The following is a 25,865-nucleotide window of genomic DNA, read 5'->3' on the forward strand; positions in this document are numbered from 1 at the left end:
CGAATACCTAATGTCATCACTAACTGATAGTGATTCATAAATACATTCTTTACGATATAGTCTGAACTGAACAATGGACGCAAGTTTTAGCAGAGATTTCATGTGACTTTGGCAAGTTCCTTGTTGTCTTACCACAAATATCATACGGTGGATATGCCTGCAATGAGACCAATTCTTCTAAATATTTCAACCAATAGAAATATTAACTTTTCAGACTTTCGACATTTTAATATAAATCCCGTGGATATGCCTGCAATGAGACCAATTCTTCTAAATATTTCAACTAATAGAAATATTAACTTTTCAGACTTTCAACATGTTAATATAAATCCCGTGAGATTGCAACGTCAACCAAGCAACATATGCTTGACAATGTCTAGACAACATGACAAAGCATCATTGGCATTGGGCGCTGCTTATTCCAACCTCGGTGCTCAGAATGCGGCTGATTGTAGTATACAACGTTAACATTCACGATGTCGGTCACCACTTCAAGGTGTAAAGTGGTTTTCACAACATCCAAGAAACCATGAATAAATCTTATATGGTATCTGTGGTAAACTGTGAGTTTACCAATTAAATTTACTGACAAGAAATACGCCATTGATGTTCAAAAATACGTCATAGATGTTTAGAAATACGGTACTGGTGTTCGGAAATACGATATTGTATGTACATAAATACGCTACTGGAAAAAACGGTATTTTTCAGAAAATATTCTACTGATATTCTGAAAGTCGCTATAGGTGTAAAGAAATATGCCAATAGTGTTCAGAAATACGGGGTTGTTCAGACACATGCTATTGCATTATGAAGTATGCCATTGATTTTCAGACATAAGCTATTGGTGCTCAGAAATACGCCATTGATGTTCAGAAATAAGCTATTGATGTTCAGAAATACGCCATTGATGTTCAGAAATAAGCTATTGGTGTTCAGAAATACGCCATTGATGTTCAGAAATAAGCTATTGATGTTCAGAAATACGCCATTGATGTTCAGAAATAAGCTATTGATGTTCAGAAATACGCCATTGATGTTCAGAAATAAGCTATTGGTGTTCAGAAATACGCGATTGATGTTCAGAAATAAGCTATTGATGTTCAGAAATACGCCATTGATGTTCAGAAATAAGCTATTGGTGTTCAGAAATACGCCATTGATGTTCAGAAATAAGCTATTGGTGTTCAGAAATACGCGATTGATTGGTTTTAATGCACATAACAAGGATGGGGATAACATGTTCAAAGTAACAGCAACAGCTTGTAAAGTAGTGTTGAGTGGAACAGGGCTATGGATTATGCTCTGCTTCACCAGCATAGAAGAACCTCCTGTAGCCTTATCACCACGAGGGGCAAATAAGCGGTAAGAACTCAACTGTCGGATATAAAATTGATCTGAGTTTTTAAGGCATGTTTCCCCATCGATCAGTCTGCACAACACAATCATCGTGACAACGTTCAAGGGGTTTATATGCACTTCCCGTCATTCAGTCTCTCGCCGGTGCCTGTTCAGCGAAGTCTTGCGGCCAGAAAGCGTGTCACCTTGATCGACTTGGTCGTACAGCATGCGTGCGGGGTAAGTTTCCTCGCTTTTCATAAATGCTGTTATTAACCGCTCAATTTAATGTAATGGTTATTCCAACATGGAGCCAGGTATGTATATATCTTATCTGGAAAATAAGCCAAGCTTAACTGATGGCGCTGAGTGAACTCTCTGGACAACACTGCTATCTAATCGTTCTCTGCAACGTTTCTGGATAAGGTCTAGCTAACAATAAGTGAACAAATTTCCGTTCATCAGCTGCATCCAAATGATTAACGCCAAACTTATGAGCGATTTAGTTACATTTTGATCTCTGTATGGACCCTTGAAGATCCGGGGTAGAATAGGTCCTCGCAACCCATGCTTGCCATAAAAGGCGACTATGCTTGTCGTGAAAGGTGACCAACGGGATCGGGTGGTCAGGCTCGCTTACTTGGTTGATGCATGTCATCGATCCCGATTGCGTGGATCGATGTTTATGATGTAAATCACTGGATTGTTTTGTCCAGACTCGATTATTTACAGACCGCCGTCATAAAGCTGGAATATTGCTAAGTGTGGCGTTAAACAACAAACAAACAAACAATAATAGTAAATGAATTGGGTCAAAATTGATCCGAGGAATGTGGTTAAAATTCATATTGTCAATTGTTACTTTGAAGAGTTCCAGGGATGCGATGAACCACCGACCCTGACCAATGGGACGAGAGAGTATGACGGTGTATACCTGGGGGCTGTAGCAACATACACGTGTTTTCCTGACTTCCTCATGTGCCGCAACAGCAGCAGTGTTTGCAAAGCAAGTAGAAAATGGAGCGGTTGGGTCGGTCCTTGTGATAGATACAGATGGGACAACCCTGTAAGGATGCTTTCTGTTTCAATGTTTTAAAGTATTTATGAGTGAGTGAGTGAGTTGGGTTTTACGCCGCTTTTAACAGTATTCCAGTTATATCACGGCGTGTCAGCTTAATGTGGGAGGAAAGCCCGAAGTGATGCAGGTCTCAGACGTGATTGCGTGAGCTGCCGTCATATACCTGGAATATTGCTGAGTGTGGCGTTAAACAACAAACAAACAAACAAACAAGCAAAAACTCATGATATCAATCACTAGATTGTCTGGTTCAGATTCGAGTTTGAACAGATCGACGTCATATAGCTGGAATATACATGTAGCTGAGAGCGGCGTTAACAACAAACGAACCAATGTAAGTGTTAAGAAGCATCATTTAAGAATAATTGTAACCGAATGAAGAAACATAAGTTATTGATGAAAGGGAAGAAATTGCTTGCCACAATAATTACATTGTTGCAAGGTTTTGTTTTTTCTCAAATCAGTCTTTTAAAATATAAATAAAAAGGATATGGTTTTGTCGCTGTAGCTGATAAATATGTTTTATCTCCAGACAATATCCCAAAGAAGGTCAAATGGTCGGTCCCTTAGTTTTGTATTGTTGTGTTTCATATTTGTAGGACGTGACCAGATTGAGCATGCCGTGTAAGCCTGTGAGCAGATTCAAACTAACCCTGTACGTCACACCAACTGCTGCCACAAGGTAATAGTAACACACAACTTGGGGTTGCCGAAAAGATTGTTCAAGAAGGTAATGGAAATTATTGTTTTTGTTCGGTTGATCTGCTGGCGCCTGAAAAATATAGAAAATTATATGATGCTTCAGCGTTACTACTTTGATAAAGATCGATAGATGGGAAGCAACATGTTTGCAATATTGTCTTTGGCAGCGGAGTTTAGCTGGAAAATTGCTGAGTGCGGCGTTAAACAACAAACAAACAAGCAAATATTCTAGCGGACAGACCGATGCATTGCCGCGAAAGGCAAGTAGAAACAATTTGTGCAGGCAATTGTTGTTTTGCCTGTGTGGTAACGCCACTGTATAGGAAACAGGTTTCAGTTGGGACTATTTTGACTGTTTGTCAGAGTCCAACTGGCGCATCACTTACCCTCTGACGTAATATATATTAATGCGCACATTCCAGGACAACTTGCAATGTTTAGGTAATGTTTGCGAGAGATGGGAAGAGATCTGTCGAGCACAGAATTGAAGAATGACATTATTTGATAGAGGTTATCACGCTTGTGTGTTTGGGGATGGTAAATATCCTGTATTAGAAATACACATTGTCGCATGATAACCTCTATTTATTACCTTTGTTTGGAACTTTTACTTCATTTTCGAGATGCAGATGTCAGATATGCAGGTCTGAATTCTTCGATCAGTCGTATCGGTAAGATCCGGGTAGAATAGGTCTTCAGCAACCCATGCTTGCCGTAAAAGGCGACTATGCTTGTCGTAAAAGGCGACTAACGTGATCGGGTGGTCAGGCTCGCTGACTTGGTTGATGCAGGTCATCGATCCCAATTGCGTGGATCGATGCTCATGATATAAATCACTGAATTGACGGGTCTAGACTCGATTATTTACAGACTGCCGTCATATAGCTGGTATATTGCTGAGTACGGCGTAAAACAACCAACCAATGGTAATTCAGAAACCAAGATGCTGATTGCTTGAATCGACACTTCATCTCTTAATTAGTAAGGTATCATTGGCGATTCCACACAGACAAGAATCATATCGAAGTAAAGGATGTGATTTTGATTAATTCCTGCTTAATTATGTAAGTGATTAAACATTCAAAAGTTAACAAATAAAAGCTTCATGACTAAATCGTTTGTTGATTTGATGTTTTTTTATTTTATATTTCCAGGATGGTTGTGTCTGTACGCGGAAATGGAGGTAACAGGTTGTGTCACTATGAGTTTCGAATGGATACCAGCGCCGTGGTGATCAACACGCGTAACTCAACACGCCAATGGGGGTCAGAAATAAGGTTGACACACGTTCCGCTGGCGTTGGGAGTTCAGTCTGTGATGGAAATAACACTGGAGGAAGGAATTTACAGAGTAGGTTGTTGTCCATGTCAATACTTCTCGGACCCGTGAAAATCCGGGGTAGAATAGGCCTTCAGCAACCCATGCTTGCCGTAAAAGGTGAATGTGCTTGTCGTAAGAGGCGACCAACTGGATCGGTTGGTCTGGCTCGCTGACTCGGTTGATGGATGTCATCGATCCCAATTGCGTGGATCGTTGCTCATAATATCAATCACTGGATTGTCTTGTCCAGACTCGATTATTTACGACCGCCGTCATGTAGCTTGAATATTGCTGAGTGCGGCGTTAAACAACAAACCAACCAACGTTAGAGTCAAATAACGTAAGTCGGTGCCGTTCTCCCTGGAGTCACGTCTGTTTGCAGGCGGCTTAGGTCCTGTGTTCATGGCATGATTTTCCAAGTTTACCGAATAAACTAATTTAACACAAAACTCAGCCAGATTACAGCATGAAGTCAGTAGCGCCCTAATACTCAATTTAAAGTTGGTATAGTGTCGTTTGCTCATCAGTGTACAATGGTTTTCTCTGAAAGGTTTGAGCCATTTATTGTTAGTTTGTCTGTTTGTTGTTTAACGCCACATGTATTGTTTGACCCGCAACGGACCGTTCAGCGTGTCGAGTGAACGGGGTTGGTGGGGTAGCCTAGTGGTTAAAGCGTCCGCTCGTTCGCAGGTTCGATTCCTGACAAGAGTACAATATGTGGTGTCCCTCGATGTGGTTTTGCTGGATTTATGCTAAAAACGTTGTAAAACCATACTTACTCACTCCAGTCCTTTTTTGGAGTATTGTCTGGAACAAACTAGTTTGATGACAAAAGTCCCTTTCCTGAAGACAAACAAACGGTATACTTCACCTCCTATATATCAGATCCAGTTTCCTGCTATATAAAGCTTAAACCCTTTCATATACATCTTTCCGAGGCATAGGCGTTAACTGGCAATAAAAATCCAGTTTCCACCCTTGCCGAACAAGGCTGGAATTCCGGAGTAACATTGTTGTGCTTTGTCCAATCAAAATGGCGTGACGAACTAGACACGCGGTTCGTAAACAACGTAGATCTCAACGTGCAGATGTTGGTCCATCGATGGATTTGCAAAGCATGTGTACCGCCAACTAGGCGTTGACAGATATTTTGCAAATCACTTCATGTTTAATCAAGGTGATTAAGTGATTTGATGCACCTCGCGAGGAAAGGCTTGATTGGGACTAGTGCCCTTTACCGGGCGCACTTTTCCAGATCCTTATTACCATATAGATCCTGATTACCAATTGGATCGTCTTGTCTGGGCGCCGCAAGTTTGTTTGAAGGAAGTGCAAGTTTTATGAAAGGTGGAATCTGATTGGGCAATGGGAAAAATAGAGGAACACAAAAGCCACTGGCGCTCCGACCGAGCCGGGAAATTCCGGGCCAATTCAAGTTCGGCAAGATTGGAAACTGGACTTTTATGGTCAGTTAACGCCCTTGCCTTGGGAAGATGGTCATGTATAACTGAAATACTGTTAAAATTGGCAATAAACCCTTCTCTTAAAGCGACTATGCTTGTCATAAGAGGCGACTAACGGGATCGGGTGGTCAGGCTCGCTGACTTGGTTGATGCATGTCATCGATCCCAAATGCGTGATATTAATCACTGGATTGTCTGGTTCACACTCGATTATTTTCAGACCGCCGTCATATAGCTGGAATATTACTGAGTGCGGCGTTAAACTACGAAAGCCCATTAGGACCATATTGGTATTTTGTTTTTTTCTCCTTTAAAAGTCGTAGTTACGACTTTTCAAAACTCGTTATAACGAGAATATCTTCCGCCATTGTAAGAACAGTGATGATGAAAGTTACTGTGATATAATGACGAAGCAATAAATAGAATCTTATAAAAAAAAATTCTCGTAATTACGAGTTTTGAAAAGTAACTACGACTTTATTCTGGTTATTACGAGTTTTGAAAACTCGTACTTACGATTTATTTTCTCGTAATTAATGTTTTGAAATGACGTGATTACGAATTTTTCTCTCGTTATTGCGGCTTTCAAAAGAGCAAAAAAGAATTACCAATGTGGTCCTAATGGGCTCTCGTACAACCAACCAACCAACCAACCAACCCAACTGTATATTTTACACATTTAAGCTTTCAGTGAATGGAAATGGCATCTACAACTTCACAGAAAGATACCCTGACGTCAGTCCGCGAAATGTCGATGTTGAAGGCGACGTTCGCATGAAATCAGCAGAAATAACATTGTGACGTGGTGTCCTCTTCATCGTGTGAATTAGACTGACTTTAAAGACTGTTGGCCAGCTCATGATACCGCTTCAAATAAATGCCTTTTTCTAATGGGGCAAAACTATGTATGTGCAAATCAGTGCGCAAATTAATATTTTTTGTTGGTATGTTATATGTAAGCATAAAGCATGATGATGTAAATGCAATTTTCCAAACACATATATGATTCCCATCTATGCGTTTACATACCAAGCCCCAAGCAGGCAATACAGTGCATGAATATACACCAATAAACGGCGACTAACAGGATCGGGTGGTGAGGCTTGCTGACTTGTCATTGTATCCCAATTGCATGGATCGATGCTCATGGTGTCTTACGACAAGCATAGTCGCCTTTTACGGCAAGCATGGGTTGCTGAAGACCTATTCTACCCCGGATCTTCACAGGTTTAGTATGTTGTGAGCGCACAGACATACACTGAACTACATGGTAAGTTTTAGATTTAAAAAGCCGGAAGAATATGTGTTCTTTTTCCATCCAGAAATTGTTTGTTAAACAATTAATAAAACGCAAAGACAGCAAAATGGCCACTACCGCATTCATCAATCTGTTTGCTAACATTAACTCAATTTACATTTTGATCTCGAATTTGCTATCTGTGTACATTGATTCGGTCTTTTAGTGTTACTCACATAACATGCTGACAATATCGCCCACTTGTTAAAGCATATATAATAAAGCATATATAACATCTTTACTGCGCCAGTTCTTGTTTTTTTTACATTAAATAGTTTTATCTTCGCAAAATCTAATTTTGCAGTCTTCAATTATTATTTGGCAAGTTCCACATCGAGGTGTGTGACATTTTGTTACACTGACGGTATGTTTTATTTTATGAGTATTGAGATGGACAGAGAATTTGTTTGAGATTTCTAGGCCGTCTGGTGGTGCATATAGGTTTACCCTTACACATTTGTTCAAACTTTGCTGCAAAATTGGAAGATTGGCTTTCATAAGGGTCACAATTGTACAGTTATTAGGATTGTAAGTACACACAAATGGAATGATGTCAGTGTCTTTATCTGTTTCTTTTTGTTTCATCAGTTTTTTTATCGTGGATTTGCATTGGTTTATTTACAGCGTCTGCAACCACTTCACATGGATATCCTTATAGTTGTAGACAGGTCTTTAGTTCGTTTAGTCTTTTAGTTCTATTCATTGAGCATGTGCAGCAGTTCCATTGGTGTGACACCGATTACAATCTCCCAATAGCACTCAACATGACCTTGACTAGCACCCGTTTAGAACATTCCAATATCTCTGGCTTGACGTTAATATTCAGAATTCGACGCAGTGTTTCATTCAGGTGCCCCTTCCAAAGTGCTATTGTCAATTGGTTTAAACACTACGTGTGCAAACATGTAAGTAAAGACAAGTTACGAGTGTAAATACAGCTACAAACATTTCCCAAATCATAAAAAAATATGTACTGAGAATCCGCCTTAAATCTGTGACAATTTTGGTCAGTGATTACCTGCTCCTGCATCATATATCATTGTTCCCATACTGTCATCGCCAAAATGTAAATTCAGAATTCGACGCAGTGTATCTGGTTCACCTTGCTGTGTGCTACTCTGAATGGGCGTTGAAACTATGTGTGCAAACATGTGTTGCTCGTGCTGATAATGACAAGTTGTTGTGTTACGGGTGTAAATAAAGCTTCAAAAACATGTAATCCTAGGAAATATCTGCTAAGAATCTGTTCTTAACTTGTTTCAGTTTTGGTCAGCGTTATCCTGCTCCTGAATCATACATAATTGTTCGCATACTGTATGCCAAATGCTAAAATCGTTCTTCATCATGCGGTCTTACGGTAGGTTGGCTTTAGCTTTTCTGGCCCTCGTCGTCCATAAACATTTTCCATTTTCGTCTTCTCCATTTTCAGTGGATGCATGATACAATAAAGAATTTCCAGGCATCAAAATTCTAAATTTCAACATGGCCGCCAGGTAGACATCTTTGATTGAAAACAAGAAAACTCAATTACTCTTTTCCCCAAACACCTAAAGGTATGCTACAAATAACCTTAGAATTCACAATCGTATAATATTGAGATTTTAGATTTTTAGGTCACCGGGTCTGAAAGGACCAAGGTTAGATTATGCCGTACCGTGGCGTCCGCCGTCCGCCCGTCAGCAGCTTTTTCCAAACGACTATCTCTTCTTGGAAATTGGAAATTAACGAAATTCGACTCGACGCATCCCTAGGTGGTGGTGATTCAAAATTGTACAAATGGAGGGGCTGAGGGCGGGGCGAAATGGGGGTAATTTGGCTTTATTGCTTTAAACGACTTCTTATCTGGAACTAAGAGATAGATCAACCATATTTGTTGGAAGTATTCTAAGGTGATGGTAATTCACAGTTGTACAAATGGATGGGCCGAGGTGGGGCGGTGTCAAAAAGAATTTATAACTTGTACACAATTAAGATCTCCACCGTATATCCATATGTACAATTGGTGAGTATAATGAGAGGAATGCACATACATGTACGCTACCAAATATTGCTACCAGGACTGGCCCTTCTGTTCATCTGTCCGGCACTCCCAAAGGAGTTAGAACCTTGACCACAACATGCAAACTGATATACCCACCTTAACAGATACATTGTATACATTTGTCTGTAATGACGAGAATAATACATTTATGACGTGGGGTCCAGCCTTGCCTCTGGAAACGTAGATCCTGGATCATAACATGGAAACGGCTCAGCCAAAGCACATGTATATTTTGTCATGATTGCGTAAATATGCAGGTGAGCGATACAGACCCTATGAACCTCTTGGTTATTTTTTGACGGGAGTTTTATTGCTGATGAGACATTTATCATAATTGACTCTAACTGACACACACCTCGGACTGGAATTCTCCTGTTGAATCCACGATAAGCTGTTTGAATTATTGAGATTACGAACCCATCTTTTGCATGAAAGAGGGGTAGTACATCACCAATGTAATTCTTCGGGAGGATGGAGGACCTTGCGTGTTGGTGCAAGGTCATTTTCACTAACATTTTCACTAACCTTCTAGTTTGGGTGTTGCATCTGGGAGTTCACGTGTCTCTACGTCAGCACCTGAGCATGTTCTGTACAATTGCACCAGACACATGAAGATTCCGGGGTAGAATACGCCTCAGCAACCCATGCTTGCCGTAAAAGGCGACTTTGCCTGTCGTACGAGGCGACTAACGGTATCGGGTGGTCAGGCTCGCTGACTTGGTTGATGCATGTCATCGATCCCAATTGCGAGGTCCAGACTCGGATTTTTTACAGACCACCGTTATGTAGCTGGAATATTGCTGAGTTGGGCGTTAAACAACAAACAAATCACACCAGGGTGGTCTACGGTGTGAGCTTGTTGATTACAAATACGCAGCAGGCGCCTGAAATTAATCAATGCTGAATGCAATACCTTCTGATGACATGCAACAACTGCAGAAACTGCTGAAGGATACTATTGTTGTGAACTACCACGTCCCATGGACTGACATGTATATTACCCAGGTACAATATGGGTCTTAATGTATGCGTCGCATAAAAGTTGGAATTGAAATCAATGGAGAGCGATTGTTTTCCAAAGGATGCAGCTCATTATTGTCAGAAATTGCCGACTTCGAAATACTTCCCAATGCTCAAGAAAATAGATTCCAGAACATTTTGTGAAAGCTGACATCTTCGACAAGACATGTCAATCTGTGATATGAGGAATGTCATTGCAGTGATAAACTTTTGGATGTTAATACATATTCCAAGAATACAACTGTCTTCATTTTGGTTTCATGTCATTGGGGGCCGTACATGGATTTCAAGGGATTTCAAAACTCTTCACGACCCGTGAAGATTCCGGGTAGAATAGGTATTCAGCAACCCATGCTTGCCGTAAAAGGCGACCTTTCTTGTCGTATGAGGCCACTAATTGGATCGGGTGGTCAGGCTCGCTGACTTGAAGACTAAAAACATTACATACATGGTAAAGCAAAGACATAAATCATATTAATCAGACATGACATTACGAGGCTGACTTATTTGTACCATGTTCCTTATACTTCCTTAAAACCTAGCTTTGGTTCACTCGATTATTTCCAGACCGTCGTCATGACCTAGTTGATTGGTTGGTTTCTTGTTTAACGCCACACTCAGCATTATTCCAGCTATATGACGGCGGTCTGTAAATAATCGAGTCTGGAACAGACAATTCAGTGATTGATATCATGAGCATCGATCCACGCAATTTGTTGGTTGGTTTGTTGTTTAACGCCGCACCAAGCACTATTCAAGCTATATGACGGCGGTCTGTAAATAATCGAGTCTGGACCAGACAATCCAGTGATTAATATCATGAGCATCGATCCACGCAATTGGGATCGATGACATGTATCAACCAAGTCAGCGAGCCTGACCACCCGATCCCGTTAGTCGCCTTTTACGACAAGCATAGTCACCTTTTACAGCAAGCATGGGTTGCTGAAGACCTATTGGGATCGATGACGTGCATCAACCAAGCCAGCGAGCCTGACCACCCGATCCCGTTAGTCACCTTTTACGACAAGCATAGTCGCCTTTTACGGCAAGCATGGGTTGCTGATCGGGAAGACCTATTCCACCCCGAAATCTTCACGGGTCTGTCATGACCTAGAAAGATGTTGAGTGCCGCCTCATCAATATATTGAATTTGAAACGTCAACGCCAGAGTTCTTTTGGGCGTAAATTCCAAAATAGCGATGAAAATTATGTCAATGGATCACTTCAAATCAGAAACCGCCTGTGGCAGAAGACGAAAGGATCCTCAAGAGACAGTCACGTGCTCTCATTCGCAGAAGTGGACATAAAATCTTTGGTTGTATTCCCGTTGCTTAAAAAGAAGAGCATGTTTGTTTGTTATTTAACGTCGCTTTCAGCAGTGTTCCAGTTATATGACGGTGGTCTGTAAGTAATCGAATTTGGATCAGACAATCCAGTGATTGATATCATGAGCATTGATCAAGGCAATGTGGATACGATCACCTGCATATAGCAAGTCAGTAATTTTGTATGTGGGTTACCCCCCAATTAACACGTCCACTTTCATCTAAGAATAACAACATCTGATAACATTGGTACAGTCATCTATTTCGACTTAGATTAATAATTGTACACCAATATTTCACTGCTCTAGTCATAGAAACAAACTGGAAAGGGACTCTTCCACATTCACCATGAACCATACTGTTTATAGTTTTAATACCTGATTTTACTTTATTTTACTCCCACATATTTCTTAACCATAACACAATATGGGGACAGGCATACTATCAAATATTTTGAACAAATATTCACATGTGATATCCCCAGCCCTTTTGGAATAACGATAAATGGACATTAGAGCTTTTATTAGCTTGTGAAGTTTTGGAGTAAATACAACTCCATGATATCAATAAAAACATACTACCTCTTTTTGATTACCATTAAAACACACATTTTTCATAATTACGAAAAACCATCATTTTGGTTTTGTTCAAATTTACTTTCTCACCCGTTGTATCGCAACATTTCTCGAAGGCATAGGTTTTCTTTTGTAATTGTAAACTAGAATCAATCATTGGCAATATATCATCTGCTAAAAGAATCAAATGCCTTGGAAAAATCACCAAAAACACAATAAAACCTACTTTCCTTTTACTAGCATATTTCTTGACATGGGTACAATGTGTGAAGCCCATTTCTGGTGTCCCCCGCCGTGATATTGCTGGAATATTGCTAAAAGCGGCGTAAAACCGAACTCACTCACTCACTCACTCTGGATAATAGCATGTAAGGAGAATATATTATCAATCGTTGACAACTAGGATCTTATGCCTGCTTTGACCTCATCTATAACATCATTTGCATCACACCATACCTGCAGTCTGAAGTTAAGAATAGAACAAAAAGAACTCACAAACAGCATCAATGAAGGAAATTTTCTCGATATGTAAGGTTTATGTTTAAGGTTCCTATTTATAGACTTGTATGAGCGCACAAGAAGAGCGTGCCAAGAACGATAACTCTAGTATTTTGTTATGTTGCTGAGTGAGAGACACGCTCGTGTCTTTTGTTGTCGAAATGCAGAGCGTATAAAACGGTATGTAGGCTTAATTTATGTAAACAATTAAATGAACATTGTTGTTATTATGATATCTAACTTTTAGAATTGTATTTTTGGTAAAATGTAATGTTTTTGATAGATTATTTATCGAAAAGCAAATTTGTGTTGTTAAAATGATTTTTTGCATTAATTGACATATACATTGCTATATACATTGTTGTTTTATTTAATTTTGTAGTCAATCCTATCCTTCTGAATGTCTCGACCATATCATCGAATAAATCGACGGTTGGAGAGGAATCGTCGTTCGCTCTTATTTACACGGTAGTTGTTGGAATTATCCCTATCAGCAGACCTAAACAGAGTCAGAACAAGGTAAATTGGCTACGTGCGGCGTTAAACAAAATCAACCCCGATCATGAAATGGAAGAAGTAACTGCACCGGAAGCCAAAAGTCTTAAGAAGTTGCTGAGCAATATCGAATAGCACCTGCAACTTGAAAGGGATGAATTTTTTAATAAAATAATATATCAGATGAATACTACACTGGCCAAAAAAAGAAAAGCATAACAGAATAATCAGTGTTTCATTACATGTTTAATGAAATAGGATTACACAAAAAATAATGAAGATACAACAACCAAATTTTACACAGGATGAGGCACATGTCTCTTACACTACAAACAGTCTTTTAATGTTCTAAGGGACGTCTGTGTCTGTGATGGCACTGTGCCAAAGTCAGTACCGGCTGTTACCACCACGAGCATCGATCACAGCTCTGCACCGCCTGGGCATGGACTGTATGAGTCGTCGAATCTGGCGTTGTGGAATCCTTCTCCACTCATCCTGCAAAGCATGGTTCAGCTGTTGAAGCGTCTGTGGTTGAGGCTGTCGGCGTCGTACACGTCTGTCTAGCGGATCCCACAAATATTCATTGGGGTTTAGATCAGGCGATTTGGAGGGCCATGGCAGCACAGTAACATTGTTGTGGGCAAGATAATCCATGGTAACACGTGCAGTATGCGGTCTTGTGTTGTCTTGCTGGAAAATCTCTCTTCTGACGTCAATGGCGGGAATAAGGTGATGTTGAAGGATTTCATCACGGTAGCTAATAGCAGTTAAATTTCTCTGCACGTGCACCAGATCTGTCCAACCATTCACGGATATGCCTGCCCACATCATGACACTTCCACGGCCGTATCGGTCGACTTCATGAATACAGTGTCGAGTGTAGCGTTCATTTCTCCGTCTGTAGACACGCATCCTACCATCATGGCGATACAGCATGAACCGCGACTCATCACTGAAACATATCATTCTCCTGTGCACTAGGGTCCATGGTCAAACATTTTTGCTCCATTGCGATGTTGCCACAGAACGGGCGCTGTATATGGTCTCATTGGCCGTTTCCCATGCTGTCTTAGACGATTTCTGATAGTTTGCGCTGAGACTCTACGAAGACCAGGAACATTGTTAGCTGTGTATGCTGCACTGATTGTTCAGTTGCGAAGATGTAACACCCTGATTGCGCCGCAGTTGTGACCCTGGGTCTTCCACCTCTCGGTCGATCTCTTGTAGAGTTGTGGAGTCTGTTGCGCTGCCACAGACGAGAAATGGTACTCTAGCTCACGTTTAAGTGCCTGGCTACTGACTTTTTCCAGGTTCCAGACGTCCAATGGCTCTGTTTCTACAGTCTTCATTCAGTCTTGGCATCATGAGAGTCACGTATACAGAACATCGGAGAGTGATTAGCAGCAGGGCCGCATCCGACTCAAACGACCCGTGAAGATTCCGGGGTAGAATAGGTCTTCAGCAACCCATGCTTGCCGTAAAAGGCGACTATGCTTGTCGTACAAGGCGACTAACGGGATCGGGTGGTCAGGCTCGCTGACTTGGTTGATACATGTCATCGATCCCAATTGCGTGGATCGATGCTCATGATATCAATCACTGGATTGTCTGGTCCAGACTCGATTATTTACAGACCGCCGTCATATAGCTTGAATATTGCTGAGTGCGGCGTTAAACAACAAACAAACCAACCAACCAACTAGAAACAGTGGCGATGTGTTGTAATCAGAAGTCACTGAACCATGAAGTATGTGTCTTAAAAGGTGGGGTGGCATGGACTTTCACGTAGCTTCCAAGAGTATTGCACTAATATAGCAACGTACATGCCAATGTGTGTGGCTGCTTGTAATAGTCCGGACTGATATCGATTTTAAAGTGCTAGCCAACTGAGAAACCATGCCGCAGCTTAACATGGATGCCCCACTCCGATACAGTATCCTGACCCCGAACCAGTCCTTTTTTTAGCCCCTTAATGCCGAGCAACAGGCAGGGAAACAACAAGTACCATCTCTTAACGTTTTTTGGTATGTCGCGGCCGGAAATCGAACCGTCTGTTCTCCGGGCGGACGCTCTACCACTAGACCACGGAGGCGGTCATAATGGTCATAATGGGAAGAGGTCATTATCATGGAACATCTGAGTAATTGAAGTAAACCATGACGTTCAGCAAGTTGACAATATATAATCGATGAGGATGACAGCAACAGCTTAAATATTTGATTGCAGGTGTTTCAAACCGATCCTCTTTGAAAGAAAACAAATCACAACATTAAATTAATGCGTTGCTTCGATGGTTGTTTTGATATGGACCCGTGAAGATTCCGGGGTAGATTAGGTCTTCAGCAACCCATCCTTGCCGTAAAAGGCGACTATGCTCGTCGACTAACGGGATCGGGTGGTCAGGCTCGCTGACTTGGTTGATGCATGTCATCGATCCCAATTGCGTGGATCGATGCTCATGATATGAAGCACTTGATTGTCGGTCTAGATTCGATTATTTACAGACCGCCGTCATATAACTGGAATATTGCTGAGTGCAGCGTAAACCAACAAACCAACCAACCAACGTTTTTATACGTTATTTTTATATTTATTTTGAATCTGCTATAACGTTTTGGGAATGTTTTGAACACTAAAGTAATGCGCACTGTTCCAACTGTATGTGTCACCTACGTATGTTGTGTAGTGTAAATCAATTTTAGTCACCAAAACATGAAGGGGCGGTCGGGTAGCCTAGTGGTTAAAGCGTTCGCTCGTCACGCCGAAGACCCGGGTTCGATTCCCGACATGGGTGCAATGTGTGAAGCCCATTTCTGGTGTCCCCCGCCGTGATATTGCTGGAATATTGCTAAAAACGGCGTAAAACAATACTCACTCACTCACTCACTCACCAAAACATGAACATAAATATTCCTGATCAATATCGTCATAACAGTTTGATATATGAGACATCTAGTACAAGTACAAAAGCGTAAACAAGCAAAAAATCACAAAAATGGCATAACCTATGGCATGGTTCAGTGACTTCTCATTACAACACATCGCCAGTGTTTCTAGTTGGTTGGTTGGTTGGTTTGTTGTTTAACGCCACACTCAGCAATATTCCAGCTATATGACGTCGGTCTGTAAATAATCGAGTCTGGAACAGACAATTCAGTGATTGATATCATGAGCATCGATCCACGCAATTGGTTGGTTGGTTTGTTGTTTAACGCCGCACTCAGCACTATTCCAGCTATATGACGGCGGTCTGTAAATAATCGAGTCTGGACCAGACAATCCAGTGATTAAGTAAGCATATGTCCTGTCGTGAATACGTGTATATTCATGGCTAGCAGTAATGCTAGACTTAGTTAATAGTCAGTCAGCTTTGCTCTTTAGGAAATGAAAAATGTGCATTTCACTTAATGTTTGTAGTAAAATGCGACACACTCCTATGGGAGTTCTGCATTAAACTAAGGAAACTTGTATTAGAAGAACAACGGTAATGCACTATGAGAACCATAACACATTTAAATCGACTTCGATATTTAATTTTGCATCATTTCAAATTGATATTATCATTGTGTGTGTTATGCATTGTTTGGGTTATTGTATCGTTGTTAAAGTAGAAAACAAGTTTTGATGATGCCATTTAGGTATAAATATATAATGTACAAAACCTGTTTATATGCTGCTAATCATGAACAGTTATGTTATATGAAACCAAGATGTTCATGGCAGTCATCTGTATTGATGTGGATTATGATCCTTTTCAACGGAATTGATTAATGATTTATAGAATTGTGTTATATGAAACCAAGATGTTTATGACAGTCATCTGTATTAATGTAAATTAATATTATTTGAAATGATATATTATTAATTGAATTGGAATGTTTATTGATTATTGAGTGTTGACACACTGCATCTGAGTGAGTGAGTGAGTATGATTTTACGCCGCTTTTAGCAATATTCCAGCAATATCACGGCGGGGGACACCAGAAATAAGCTTCACACATTGTACCCATGTCGGGAATCGAACGCTTTAACCACTCGGCTACCCGACCGCCCCACACTGCATCTGAATAAATCGTCGAACGCTAGCATGGTGTCATAATTTATCTTTAATTCATACATTCTATCTTAAGGCGTCACTTGCAGATCCGGGGTAGAATAGGTCTTCAGCAACCCATGCTTGTCGTAAAAGGCGACTTTGCCTGTCGTAAGAGGCGACTAACGGGATCGGGTGGTCAGGCTCGCTGACTTGGTTGATGCATGTCATCGATCCCATTTTCGTGGATCGACGCTCATGATATTAATCGCTGGATTGTCTGGTCCTGACACGATTATTTACAGACCGCAAGTATATAGCTGGAATATTGCTGAGTGCGGCGTTAAACAACAAACCAGCCAACCAACAAACGGCAACATTATCGTGAGAGAGCACATTCTCAATATCATGTCGCAGTTTAACATGGATACTCAACTCAGGCACAGTATACCGACTCCGTGGGGACCGGTCCTTGTTCACCCCCGTAGTGCAGGGTACCAAGAAGAAGAATCGTTTGCTATATGATGTTGAATGATAAGAACCAAACCAACGATCTTCCATACGTCGGGCATCTTCCCGAGGCAAGAGAGTTAACTGACTTTAAAAGTCCAGTTTCCAACCTTGCCGAACTAGGCTGGAATTCCTGGGCTCGATCGTAGCGCCACCAGTGGCTATTACGAGTTCTATGCCTCTCCTATGGACCATCAGATTCCACCTCTCATATCACTTGCATTTGCTTCAAACAAAACGGTGGCGTCCCGTCAAGACGATCTGATCGATAATCAAGATCTATATTTGGATAAAACGAATCTTACATCACGGAGTGATTCAAATCACGCGAGCGCCTTGATTAAAAACATGAATTTTTTTAGAAAATATCTGTTGACAACGAGTTAGCGGTGCACATGCTTTGCAAATCCTCCAATCGACCGAAATCTGCATGACAGTTTACGAACCGAATTTCGATTTTGGAGCGCGATTTTGGTTGGACTATGCATAGACTCGTTAGTCCAGCCAAAATGTAACTCCATAATACCAGCCTAGTTCGGCAAGGGTGGAAACTGGACTTTTAAAGTCAGTTAACTCTCTTGCCTCGGTAAGATGTACTTCGGGCAGATGGTCTTGATCTATCGACTAGACCACGGAGGTGGTCGTTCTAATTTTGGATTATAAATATCTACAACAGATGATGTGTTATGCATCTGGATGCAATTGGAACTTTTTGGGCCTGAAATTTATCATGAGCTTATTTATAATTAGATTTTGTGACAGTGACATGTTCTATTATGATGAAAAAACAAAATCTGACATGACGTGGATCGGGTGGTCAGGCTCGGTGACTTAGGTAACAGACATAAACGTTCTTCCATGGGGTGTTTGTCGTTATTATCTGTGTGCTAATAGATGGCATAAACATTGATATTTTCTGATCCCCAACTTGGCATGAAGAGTGAGTGAGTTAGTTTTAACGCCGCTTTTAACATTATTCCAGTTATATCACGGCGTGTCAGCTTAATGTGGGAGGAAAGCCCGAAGTGATGCAGGTCTAAGACGTTTACCACTTCGGTGAAACCCACGAGCACGGGTATGGTGCTGACAAACCTAGAAACATAATCGGGGCGAACCGAAGGGACGCAATTCTGCACAGCGAATCGCGGCGCCTCAGACTGGGCCACCCTGCCCCCTACTTGGTTGAAGAGAATAAAGACAAATCGATTTTGTTCACATCATGAGTCTCCAAATGCCATCTGCCTTTTTGAAGAATCATTTCTGTTCCTGAAAATGTATAATTTAATATCTCCTGAACGCAATAATTAGCGATCATGAATATTTTTGAGGAGATGTTTTTGTAGTGTAGACTGAGCACACAAGATTATAAAGTATCCCCCAAAATATTAATGATCTCTAACTTGTTTGGTTCAGTACAGATCGTGCGTTGACGTGTTTTCCCCAGATTTACACAAACCAACTATTGAACTGAACAAGGTTAGGCCGAGTGACGAAAGAGAAGGCCCTTCGGGTGATATCTTGACTGCAAAGAAGTCTTATATATAGATATGGTGTTTTATTCCCCTTTGGACGGTTTGTTTAATTGATTGGTTGATCGATCATAACAGAGGTCCTTGGAATCTTTTGGCTGTCCGATACATGGGAGTTCCGGATACTATTGTAGGACATTATTTCAATGCTGCAAGTTGGTGAACTGAGTCCAAGAGTCCTTTTTGAGAAAGTTTTTCCGGATTGGAAGTCTTCTCTGCAGTTACTGAAAAAGCTTGAAAGTTCTCAAGATAAAGCCTGCGATCTCCATGTATACAAGGGTTGATAAATCTAATCATAGTACAGATGGGACGGACGCTTAGTCGTGAAGCGTTCGATCGCTCGTCAAGTTTCAGGTTCTATTCCCCCACACGGGTACAATGAGAAGGTAGTTCTGGATCGCAAGTCTTTTCTGCAGTTATTGAAAAAGAACATGTAATTTTTAATTCCACGTCAGCCATTCTGAATCGCGGGAAACAGGATACCACAAACACACTTTGGAATTATGTTTTATGCAATAACATATTCATACTCTGATGTTTTGTCACATTTTGTTGACATTTGTTAGAATTTTTTTAAGCTCGTCTTAGTCAAAATGTAACTAAAATATTGTTACATCACTTCTTAAGTAGACTGCCTCTGTGGTCAAGTGGTAGATCGTACGCCCTGTGAGTTGAAGGTCGGGGCTTTGATCTGGATAAGTGCACACACACACACACACACACACACACACACACACACACACACACACACACACACACACACAGACAGCTCCAGATAAGCTTTTGGTGTTGTGGGTATTTTACCCATGCATTTTAAAATCATTGGGTACCAGTAATTCTATCTGGGTATTCAAATTTCTGTTACCCACTAGGTTTTACACATATGCATGTGGGTATTTAAGTTAAATATTTAAAAAACACTATTCATCTAGTCCCTGCAAACTGTCGTGTGTGTTCGAGAGCTTTCTAGGACTCAAAAATACCACGATACTTCCACAAGAAAGTGTGATGGCAAATGATCATGATGTGACTGTCATCGTGAAGTTTGGCAAGTTTGACGGAATGCCCGTTTATAATTTAAAAATAAGTTGCTGATTAGCTATTTGAATACGCAGGGTTACCTCACAATATTTTGATAATACGAAGTTTTATTTTTCTAGCGTATCTGTAATGTTCGTTGCACACACACACACACACACACACACACACACACACACACACACACACACACAGGTGCATTCACGTCGACATATAAATGCAAAAATCTTGAACGCGACGTTAAACCCCATTTCACTTCATCACCTCACCTTCTAAATTAAACGGGGGGCACGGGAGGCACGGGGGGCCCAGTCGTCTAAGGCGCCGCGATTCGCTGTGCAGAGTTGCGTCCCTTGGGCACGCCAGAAACCTATGATTATGGGTTCGAATCCCGGTTCGATCGGATTATGTTTCTATGTTTGTCAGCACTATACCCGTGCTCGTGGGTTTCACCGAAGTGGTAAACGTCTAGGACCTGCATCACTTCGGGCTTTCCTCCCACATTAAGCTGACACGTCGTGATAAAACTGGAATACTGTTAAAAGCGGCCTTAAACCAAACTCACTCACTCACTCTAAATTAAACGAATAAGACAAGACACAGTTTTTATTTGAGGAGCTACCTGCCCCTTGGTAGTTCCAGGATCTGCTAAATACTGATCAAATGCACCATTTGCCTCGATTCTGATCAGTGGTATATCAGCACCATGCCAATGTATTGGAACGACATTTTCACTGATAGAATATTCAAAAAAGCATAATCTACATGAGAATTCCTGATTTAATTCCTTGGGTAATGAATCTTGGTTTGTCAGCACAATGTACGTGCTCGTGAAGGAATTTAGCGGCTATTGTGAGTATCATATTTGTAACATCATTAGTTCTCATTCCGAATTCAAGAGCTTAACAAATGCTATATCACTGAGAAACAGAGTTGCAATCGATTTTCTGTCTGTTAGGTTTCTCGCGTCGCTCGGTACAAAGCACAGCATGAATTAACTACACAGCATTGTTTGCAAGCTTCCTCGCTTTCTAATTTCAGATGTTTAAACAAACCATATGATGGCAATTTTAGTGATATAGATCTTTTGACAATGGGTCATGTAGCTAGCATAGAATATGAGAGGTTTTGTTGACCGTATCTCTTTATTTCACCCCCAGAATGAGGTTTCCTGTTTTTGACTGGCCTTTTTAATAAGTTACTGCCAAGCCATTTTGTTGTATGAGTTAAGTAAAAGAACATCAATTACTGTTTCTGAAAAGGGCGGTATTTCAGTTGAAACCTTAGACAGTAAGCCCACAAAGGAATGTTCCTCAGGAATTGTGCATGACTTTCCAAGAATGAGGACTGGTAGATGGACACTATTTCAGTATGACTACGTTTTTGTCAGCAACTGTCGTCCCTGGCTCCAACTTTGCGCCAGAAGAATGAGATAGGACAAAGGTTTTGTTTTGTTCAACTTCCGTTAATCCTTCTCCCTCACTAATCTCGTTTCTCAGGAAACAGGAAAATGCATTTTCGTCATTTTACAGTTGTCCTAGTTCTGACCTGTGGAGGATTAGGCTGTTATGGCACTTGCTTCAACGCGTCTTCTGTTGTGGAGGTAGATGTGCATATGGAGCTTTACGTATTTAGGAAAGTAAGGTCATCGTCTCTCTATTCCTGTGCATCTGAATGTCTGATGTCTTCAGTCTGCATGTCCTTCAACTTTGAGGCAAGGACCCACATCTGTGAACTCAACACCAACAGCAGTAACCAGGTGGCCGTTACAGCGCGGCCAGGATTTTTCTTCAGTGACATCAACCACTGGCCTGAGGTACTGTTATAGTATATATTATTAATCATTAATTATTAATTTTTCGTTTTGTCACAAACTGACTTTTGTCTTTTATAATTGCGCAACCACACTACAGGTATCTCTCATCACATATTTCAACTATCTACCTTACTTTTTGTGTTGCTTTAAATGTACGAATAATATACTGTCATTGGTGGTAAATATTAAGCCATATAATCCCTGAAGTCGAGTAACTGTACGTGTGTTGGATTATCAAAGTCTGAGTGATCTTATGGCAGCTGAGGTTTTTCTAGGGTTGCTTGCAGTCAAACTGAATAAGCCGATTTAACCAGTGTTAATCAATGCTAACTTCAAACACAATTTGTCTTAAAGACATTTTTCCAAATGATTGCCAGGAGGAGACAAACTATAGTCTGAAAAATTAATATAACACAAAATATAAAGGGTTAACAAGTGTTTCAGTGATGGACAGTAGTGGTGTCTGTGGGTATGATGGTTTGTCAAATTATCACTTCTTGACCCATACCCAAATACCCCATATCAAAAGATGCCTTGACACTTTTTACCAACATGAATAAACATTGCAGGAACAGTAAAGTATTGAAGAACAAAATTATTAATTTTTTTCTGGTATCGTGGTATTTTAGAATACTGATCATCGTAAATACAATATATTTCTTGTTTACTACCGCTTGAACAATATTTCAGCCATTGCCGACAATAAAATCCACATCAATGTTGCATTATTCATATGAACAAACGTGAAAGTGGTCTGTCCTCAGAAGGGATTGGCTTATCCCCATATGAACCTCTTGAGAACAAGTGTGTAAAGCTTCTTTGGTCCAGTAACATACTTGACAAACAGACCATGACATTTAAGCACAATTTCAGTGAGGTGAGCATATGAACACGGTTCTCTGTAATAAATAGTAATTTCTTTTTATTTTGTTCGCCTAAAGTTGGCCAATTTGTATCCCCCCGGCATGTAATGAGGGAGAAACAATAGTCATCATCTGGTTTTGTCCATCCGTCCGTCTGTCCGTCTGTCAGTCCGCGTTTCGTTCCTGGATCATATATTGATTGTCAATCCAAACTTGATAAATGTATTAACCAGGGACTGAAGTGATGTCTTTTGCCGTTTAGATATTTTTCTATGTATCAATTTCCCTGTTTCCATGATAACAAGACAAACTAAGCTAAAATGGAGGTAGGTGTCGTTTCCGAAGCAGAACGTAAGAAAACTATTCAAAGTTTTTGATCAAAACTAGATACATGTATTGATCAGGGGCTGAAGTGGTGCCTTTTGCTATTTAGGAATTTGATAAAAAAGAACTTCCTGTATCCCTGACTTTTACGGTATTCTAGTTGTGTGTTTGTCAGTACGATATCTCTAACATTAACAGGTAATATTTCTTGAAACTGCACTCACAAAGACCCGGTTGTCAGTTGGGTCCTTTACAATTTGGGATTTTTAATTGCAAAAACAAATCCGTTTCCGTGTTCATAGAAGTGTGTTGTTAAGAACAATATCTCTAAAAATAATAGATATTCTTTCTTGAAACTTTGCACACGCGCATACCAGGTTGTCAAAAGGAGCCTGTTACTATTTAAGGATATTTAGAATTTATATTTGATTCCATTTCCATGGCAGCAGCTTTGACTTTGGCTCTGGTCATAGTAGTGTGTTTATCCGGACCATGTCTCTAAAATTAATAGGTACTCCTTTTTGAAACTATATATGCACACAAAAAAAGATCAGGTTGGCAACTGGTGCCCTTCACTATTTAGGTATGTTTATACCCATGTCATATACTCACAACAAAAGGAAGTGGCTATTCGAAAGTAACATAACATAGGAGTACAGAAATACTAAGAGGTATGTTCTTATGGTTATAGGATAAGAAAAAGATTGGTTGGTTGGTTGGTAGTTTTACGCCGCACTCAGCAATATTCCAGCTATATGACGGCGGTCTGTAAATAATCGAGTCTGGACCAGACAATCGAGTAGTTTACATCATGAACATCGATCCACGCAACTGGGATCGATGACACGCATCCACCAAGTCAGCGAGCCTGACCACCCAATCCCGTTAGTCGCCTTTTACGACAAGCATAGTCACCTTTTACGGCAAGCACGGGTTGCTGAAGACCTATTCTACCGAATCTTCATGGGTCGATAAGAAAAAGAAGGACAAGGAGTAATGTGATGGTGTAACATAACAAGTGTATGTGTGTAATAACGGTGTTTCTTACATACTTGATCAATAATGAATCGTGTCTCCACGTTGTGGGAATCTTGCAGCGCCTGTCCCAGTTGGGCTAACAATATGGATGGCCTTTGACGTCCACGTACATGTTTCACGATCATGTCCCAGACATGGACCAGCATGCGGCGCAAACGGCACACCTATTGGCGCCAGTATGTTGCCTCGGAAGTACTGTCCAGTGACCCTTGCATGAACAATATGCAATGGCGTTCTGACAGGCATAGGGGTCCCGCCTAACATCGGTACAGACGAATTCCAGTTCTGTCATGTTGTCTCACATTTGTTAGGAGGCAAGACGCGTCCACAACTCTCCGGAAAGTCCTGAGACAATTTGGAGACATCTGAAAACATTACACGAGACCATCGGTGTGCGTGCGTGCGTGCGTGTGCATTTGTCATTTAACCACGTCCTTAACCTTGCACTAAGCAACTGTCCACCTGTATTACAGCGACCTGTACATAGTGTCTGGACTAGACACTCGGTCTGTAAATAATCGAGTATGTACCAGACAATCCAGTGATTGACATCATGAGACTCGATCCAAGCAATTGGGATACGATGACATGAATCAACTGAGTCAGCGAGCCTGAACACCCGATCCCGTTAGTCGCCTCTTACGACAAGCATAGTCGCCTTTCACGGCAGGACTTTGTTTCAATGAAAAGCTTTAAATATGTCTTGCATTGTTGGAGAAAAACTACTGTGCGGACACGTGACTTGACCTTACTGTACAGGAGACTGTATTAGGTTGTCCAAACAATACAGTTCGATCATTTTATTTATTTTGAAACAGCACAAACTAATTCAGCTCCTGAACAGTAAAAGACAAATGCTGGTATCAAACCAAAAAATCTCCGTACATCTTCAGCTGATGTGGAAAGTGTGTACAGATGTTGTCCAGTAGAGCCAACATCCCGCAAATGGTGCCAGGTTATGAAGTTCGACTTGGTTTGATGACTCGACATTTTGAGGCAGACATGAAAACTTTGCAGCCAGAGTAACGTCTTGACAAAAAACTGCTTTATATAACAATAGTATGGTGGAGATATCAGCTCATCGTTTGGTTTTGGTGATGCACTTCAGGAGGATGATCTGCTCCAAAGTTTGCATAAGTGTCCTCTGTGCCTTGACCATGTAAGTCGTAATTCTGACATAACTTATTTATTCCTCCTACAGTTAACTCAACACTTGTAGGGATTTCGACGAGTAATCATCATTGCCACATATTTGAGAGAGATATTATTATCCCATATTTCAAACACCATGCATTATTTAAATCTAAATACTTTTGGAAAGATGCGTTGACAAATTGAAAGTTATCAAACCATCTCTGCGCCCATCTGCCATTTGATAGACAGCTAGTTATTAGGTCATACCTATAATGGCACAGTCGTAATCGAACTGCTCGAGTGAGGGGAGAGCTTGCCAGAAATAACAAACGTTTTTGATTTAGATTATTCTGGATTATGGTTGAAATTATTATTACAATGATATGTGTTCGTTCCATGTGCATTACGTTTTCTCATTTTATGTT

General features: G+C 40.7%; 1 protein-coding gene across 1 annotated transcript; it reads left to right on the forward strand.

Annotated features, from left to right (window-relative positions):
• Positions 1-493: 493 nt before the first annotated feature.
• LOC124149660 (probable galaptin lec-8) lies at positions 494-8,172 on the forward strand. Its single transcript, XM_048398032.1, has 5 exons — positions 494-1,578; positions 2,208-2,404; positions 3,016-3,098; positions 4,273-4,468; positions 6,586-8,172. The coding sequence occupies exons 2-5, from the start codon at positions 2,315-2,317 to the stop codon at positions 6,700-6,702; spliced, it is 486 nt and encodes a 161-aa protein (XP_048253989.1). The 5' UTR covers positions 494-1,578; positions 2,208-2,314; the 3' UTR covers positions 6,703-8,172.
• Positions 8,173-25,865: the final 17,693 nt, after the last annotated feature.

The sequence above is a fragment of the Haliotis rufescens genome, unplaced genomic scaffold, assembly GCF_023055435.1.
Source record: "Haliotis rufescens isolate VD_foot unplaced genomic scaffold, xgHalRufe1.0.p SCAF_18, whole genome shotgun sequence".
Taxonomy (NCBI): domain Eukaryota; kingdom Metazoa; phylum Mollusca; class Gastropoda; order Lepetellida; family Haliotidae; genus Haliotis; species Haliotis rufescens.